At 47.7% G+C, this 7,500-nt stretch overlaps 1 protein-coding gene across 2 annotated transcripts in view; it reads right to left on the minus strand.

The window, feature by feature from the left end:
* The window catches only part of dspa (desmoplakin a), a 40,457-nt gene that overhangs the window by 19,477 nt on the left and 13,480 nt on the right, over positions 1-7,500 (minus strand). For both annotated transcript variants that reach the window (XM_053630036.1, XM_053630035.1), the window contains exon 8: positions 1,798-1,902. In XM_053630036.1, coding sequence (XP_053486011.1) covers positions 1,798-1,902 — 105 coding nt within the window. The remainder of the gene's footprint in view (positions 1-1,797; positions 1,903-7,500) is intronic.

Consider the following 7,500-nt stretch of genomic DNA (forward strand, 5'->3'; position numbering starts at 1 on the left):
GGTAGAGAGAGACAGGCAGACAAAGGCAGACAGAGAGACAGTTAGAGAGACAGACAGACAAGGGCAGACAGAGAGACAGGTAGAGAGAGACAGGCAGACAGAGAGACAGTTAGAGAGACAGACAGACAGAGGCAGACAGAGAGACAGGTAGAGAGAGACAGGCAGACAAAGGCAGACAGAGAGACAGGTTGAGAGAGACAGGCAGATAGAGAGACAGGTAGAGAGACAGACAGAGAGACAGACAGAGAGACAGGTAGAGAGAGACAGGTAGAGAGACAGACAGAGAGACAGGTAGAGAGAGACAGGCAGGTAGAGAGACAGACAGAGAGACAGGTAGAGAGAGACAGACAGAGAGACAGGTAGAGAGACAGGTAGAGAGAGACAGGCAGACAGAGAGACAGGTAGAGAGACAGACAGAGAGCCAGGTAGAGAGAGACAGGCAGACAGAGAGCCAGGTAGAGAGACAGACAGAGAGCCAGGTAGAGAGAGACAGGCAGACAGAGAGCCAGGTAGAGAGACAGACAGAGAGACAGATAGAGAGAGACAGGCAGACAGAGAGACAGGTAGAGAGAGACAGACAGAGAGACAGGTAGAGAGAGACAGACAGAGAGCCAGGTAGAGAGACAGACAGAGAGACAGGTAGAGAGAGACAGGCAGACAGAGAGCCAGGTAGAGAGACAGACAGAGAGACAGGTAGAGAGAGACAGGCAGACAGAGAGCCAGGTAGAGAGACAGACAGAGAGACAGGTAGAGAGAGACAGGCAGACAGAGAGCCAGGTAGAGAGTAGGGATGCACCGAATGTTCGGCAACTGAAATTATTCGGCCAAAAATAGCAAAAAAATCACTTTCGGTGTTCGGCTGAATAAGTGAAAAGGCCGAATAAATTTGACCGAACAATGATGTGTTTGATGACGCGACCAAATAGCCTAGCAACCAGAGTGAGACGCGTGAATGTCACGACCTTGATGAGGGGGCGCGCGCATGCACGAGCTACATGCTCTTCGGATGTGTACTGTGGACACGTGCGTTTGCTTTGTTTCTGTCACGTCGCGAGACGTAAGGGAGTAGAGTACGGAAGCAGGTAAAGACGTATTTATTTAAGGGCAGGCAGAAAAATCCTATATCTACTATAATACTCGGCGAGGTGTACAGGGACGCGAGCGGTATAGAACCCAATATAATCAGCCGTATAGAACCCAATAGAACCATTTTCTGCACTCGTCAATGTACTTTTTAATGCTCTTTTTAGTTGTAGTCTACAGAGTGTTCCATTCTTTCAGCAGTCAGTTACAGGCCGAACATCGGCTATTCAAGGGCTCAAAGATGACCACATCAAAATATTTTTATTTTACTCATTTATTTATTTAAAGTTATATTGTGCCTTGTTGGTAGCCTGTGCCTGCTGAATGAAAAATGTGTTAAATAAATATTTTGAAATTGTAGTTTTTGTAATTGATTTTTTCTTTGAAAAGCAAGACAAAATAGTAAAAAGCACATTTTGACTATTTAATTTATGCAATGGTGAAAAAAATGGCAAAATAAATGGAAAAAACGCGAAAAAAACGTGTTCGGTATTCGGCCTTCGGCCAAGTTTTTCATTATATCCGGTTTCGGTTTCGGCCAAGAATTTTCATTTCGGTGCATTCCTAGTAGAGAGAGACAGGCAGACAGAGAGGCAGGTAGAGAGACAGACAGAGAGACAGACACAGGTAGACAGAGGCAGACAGAGAGACAGGTAGAGAGACATGTAGGGAGACAGACAGACAGAAAGTAAGCCATATGGAGGAAGATCTCACCTCGATTTTATCTGATGCTGGGTGATTGCTCTTCAGCAGCTGATCCACTTTGGATTTCAACTTGTTCAGCTCCTTCTCCTTCACCTCCAGGTCACTCATCAGCCTCTGATCACACAGTAAACATTCATCAGACAATACTCCATTATACCTTTACTCACAATACACTGCTGTGAGAGGTCATTCATCTAAAATCATCTCCCATAATCTCCATCAACCTCCATCAAAGTCCATCAACCTCCATCAAAGTCCATCAACCTCCATCAAAGTCCATCAAAGTCCATAAACCTCCCTCAAAGTCCATCAATCTCCATCAACCTCCATCAAAGTCCATCAACCTCCATCAAAGTCCATCAAAGTCCATCAACCTCCATCAAAGTCCATCAACCTCCATCAAACTCCCTCAAAGTCCATCAATCTCCATCAAAGTCCATCAACCTCCATCAAAGTCCATCAAAGTCCATCAACCTCCATCAAACTCCATCAAAGTCCATCAACCTCCATCAAAGTCCATCAAAGTCCATCAAAGTCCATCAACCTCCATCAAAGTCCATCAACCTCCATCAAAGTCCATCAAAGTCCATCAACCTCCATCAAAGTCCATCAAAGTCCATCAACCTCCATCAAAGTCCATCAACCTCCATCAACCTCCATCAAAGTCCATCAACCTCCAGTCAGTAACACTGGCGTGACCCGGCGCGCACACACACACACACACACACACACACACACACACAGATATCACAGTCAGAATGGTGATGTGCAGGATAAACACCGCTCCTTTCTCATCAAGTCTGAAAATATTTATCTACAGACAGTAACTCGAGCTCTGAAAGCGTATACATCAGTATTCACACCTCAACACTTCCACACTATCAAATACTTCACTGATCTTTCATTAATAATATCATAACGCCCTGTCTGTCTCTCTCTCTTTAAACTCCACAGAAAGGTTTTCCACACGGAGGACATCAGAGGAGTTTATCTTAATCTCTTCTCACCACGGAGCTCCTTAAAGCCTTTATCGGTGCTTCTCCAGCACCCACAGGCTTTTACCCTCAACACACACTCACAGACCTCAACATACACTCACAGACCTCAACACACACTCAAAGACCTCAACACACACTCACAGACCTCAACACACTCACAGACCTCAACACACACTCACAGACCTCAACACACTCACAGACCTCAACACACACTCACAGACCTCAACACACACTCACAGACCTCAACACACTCACAGACCTCAACACACACTCACAGACCTCAACACACACTCACAGACCTCAACACACTCACAGACCTCAACACACACTCACAGACCTCAACACACTCACAGACCTCAACACACACTCACAGACCTCAACACACACTCACAGACCTCAACACACACTCACAGACCTCAACACACTCACAGACCTCAACACACACTCACAGACCTCAACACACACTCACAGACCTCAACACACTCACAGACCTCAACACACACTCACAGACCTCAACACACTCACAGACCTCAACACACACTCACAGACCTCAACACACTCACAGACCTCAACACACACTCACAGGCTTTTACCCTCAACACACTCACAGACCTCAACACACACTCACAGACCTCAACACACTCACAGACCTCAACACACACTCACAGACCTCAACACACTCACAGACCTCAACACACACTCACAGACCTCAACACACTCACAGACCTCAACACACACTCACAGGCTTTTACCCTCAACACACTCACAGACCTCAACACACACTCACAGACCTCAACACACTCACAGACCTCAACACACACTCACAGACCTCAACACACACTCACAGACCTCAACACACTCACAGACCTCAACACACACTCACAGACCTCAACACACACTCACAGACCTCAACACACTCACAGACCTCAACACACACTCACAGACCTCAACACACTCACAGACCTCAACACACTCACAGACCTCAACACACACTCACAGACCTCAACACACTCACAGACCTCAACACACACTCACAGACCTCAACACACTCACAGACCTCAACACACACTCACAGACCTCAACACACACTCACAGACCTCAACACACACTCACAGACCTCAACACACACTCACAGGCTTTTACCCTCAACACACACTCACAGACCTCAACACACTCACAGACCTCAACACACACTCACAGACCTCAACACACACTCACAGACCTCAACACACTCACAGACCTCAACACACACTCACAGACCTCAACACACTCACAGACCTCAACACACACTCACAGACCTCAACACACACTCACAGGCTTTTACCCTCAACACACACTCACAGACCTCAACATACACTCACAGAGCTCAACACACACTCACAGACCTCAACATACACTCACAGACCTCAACACACACTCACAGACCTCAACACACACTCACAGACCTCAACACACACTCACAGACCTCAACACACTCACAGACCTCAACACACACTCACAGACCTCAACACACACTCACAGACCTCAACACACACTCACAGGCTTTTACCCTCAACACACTCACAGACCTCAACACACACTCACAGACCTCAACACACACTCACAGACCTCAACACACTCACAGACCTCAACACACACTCACAGGCTTTTACCCTCAACACACACTCACAGACCTCAACACATATTCACAGACCTCAACACACACTCACAGACCTCAACATACACTCACAGACCTCAACACACACTCACAGACCTCAACACACTCACAGACCTCAACACACTCACAGACCTCAACACACACTCACAGGCTTTTACCCTCAACACACACTCACAGACCTCAACACATACTCACAGACCTCAACACACTCACAGACCTCAACACACACTCACAGACCTCAACATACACTCACAGACCTCAACACACACTCACAGACCTCAACACACACTCACAGGCTTTTACCCTCAACACACACTCACAGACCTCAACACACACTCACAGACCTCAACACACTCACAGACCTCAACACACTCACAGACCTCAACACACTCACAGACCTCAACACACACTCACAGGCTTTTACCCTCAACACACACTCACAGACCTCAACACACACTCACAGGCTTTTACCCTCAACACACACTCACAGACCTCAACACATACTCACAGACCTCAACACACTCACAGACCTCAACACACACTCACAGACCTCAACATACACTCACAGACCTCAACACACACTCACAGACCTCAACACACACTCACAGGCTTTTACCCTCAACACACACTCACAGACCTCAACACACACTCACAGACCTCAACACACACTCACAGACCTCAACACACACTCACAGGCTTTTACCCTCAACACACACTCACAGACCTCAACACACACTCACAGGCTTTTACCCTCAACACACACTCACAGACCTCAACACATACTCACAGACCTCAACACACTCACAGACCTCAACACACACTCACAGACCTCAACATACACTCACAGACCTCAACACACACTCACAGACCTCAACACACACTCACAGGCTTTTACCCTCAACACACACTCACAGACCTCAACACATACTCACAGACCTAAACACACTCACACAGACCTCAACACACACTCACAGGCTTTTACCCTCAACACACACTCACAGACCTCCTCAACACACACTCACAGACCTCAACACATAATCACAGACCTCAACACATACTCACAGACCTCAACACACACTCACAGACCTCAACACACACTCACAGACCTCAACACACTCACAGACCTCAACACACTCACAGACCTCAACACACACTCACAGACCTCAACACACTCTCACAGACCTCAACACACTCACAGACCTCAACACACACTCACAGGCTTTTACCCTCAACACACTCACAGACCTCAACACACACTCACAGACCTCAACACACTCACAGACCTCAACACACTCACAGACCTCAACACACACTCACAGACCTCAACACACTCACAGACCTCAACACACACTCACAGACCTCAACACACACTCACAGACCTCAACACACTCACAGACCTCAACACACACTCACAGACCTCAACACACTCACAGACCTCAACACACTCACAGACCTCAACACACACTCACAGACCTCAACACACACTCACAGACCTCAACACACACTCACAGGCTTTTACCCTCAACACACACTCACAGACCTCAACACACTCACAGACCTCAACACACACTCACAGACCTCAACACACACTCACAGACCTCAACACACTCACAGACCTCAACACACACTCACAGACCTCAACACACTCACAGACCTCAACACACACTCACAGACCTCAACACACACTCACAGACCTCAACACACACTCACAGACCTCAACACACACTCACAGACCTCAACACACACTCACAGGCTTTTACCCTCAACACACACTCACAGACCTCAACACACTCACAGACCTCAACACACACTCACAGACCTCAACACACTCACAGACCTCAACACACACTCACAGACCTCAACACACACTCACAGACCTCAACACACACTCACAGACCTCAACACACACTCACAGACCTCAACACACACTCACAGACCTCAACACACACTCACAGACCTCAACACACACTCACAGGCTTTTACCCTCAACACACACTCACAGACCTCAACACACTCACAGACCTCAACACACTCATAGACCTCAACACACACTCACAGACCTCAACACACTCACAGACCTCAACACACACTCACAGACCTCAACACACACTCACAGGCTTTTACCCTCAACACACACTCACAGACCTCAACACACTCACAGACCTCAACACACTCACAGACCTCAACACACACTCACAGACCTCAACACACACTCACAGACCTCAACACACACTCACAGACCTCAACACACACTCACAGGCTTTTACCCTCAACACACACTCACAGACCTCAACACATACTCACAGACCTCAACACACTCACAGACCTCAACACACACTCACAGACCTCAACATACACTCACAGACCTCAACACACTCACAGACCTCAACACACACTCACAGACCTCAACACACACTCACAGACCTCAACACACACTCACAGGCTTTTACCCTCAACACACACTCACAGACCTCAACACACTCACAGACCTCAACACACTCACAGACCTCAACACACTCACAGACCTCAACACACACTCACAGACCTCAACACACTCACAGACCTCAACACACACTCACAGACCTCAACACACACTCACAGACCTCAACACACACTCACAGACCTCAACACACACTCACAGGCTTTTACCCTCAACACACACTCACAGACCTCAACACATACTCACAGACCTCAACACACTCACAGACCTCAACACACACTCACAGACCTCAACATACACTCACAGACCTCAACACACTCACAGACCTCAACACACACTCACAGACCTCAACACACACTCACAGACCTCAACACACACTCACAGGCTTTTACCCTCAACACACACTCACAGACCTCAACACACTCACAGACCTCAACACACTCACAGACCTCAACACACACTCACAGACCTCAACACACTCACAGACCTCAACACACACTCACAGACCTCAACACACACTCACAGGCTTTTACCCTCAACACACACTCACAGACCTCAACACACTCACAGACCTCAACACACTCACAGACCTCAACACACACTCACAGACCTCAACA

This window comes from Ictalurus furcatus, chromosome 7 (assembly GCF_023375685.1).
Source record: "Ictalurus furcatus strain D&B chromosome 7, Billie_1.0, whole genome shotgun sequence".
Taxonomy (NCBI): Eukaryota; Metazoa; Chordata; class Actinopteri; order Siluriformes; family Ictaluridae; genus Ictalurus; species Ictalurus furcatus.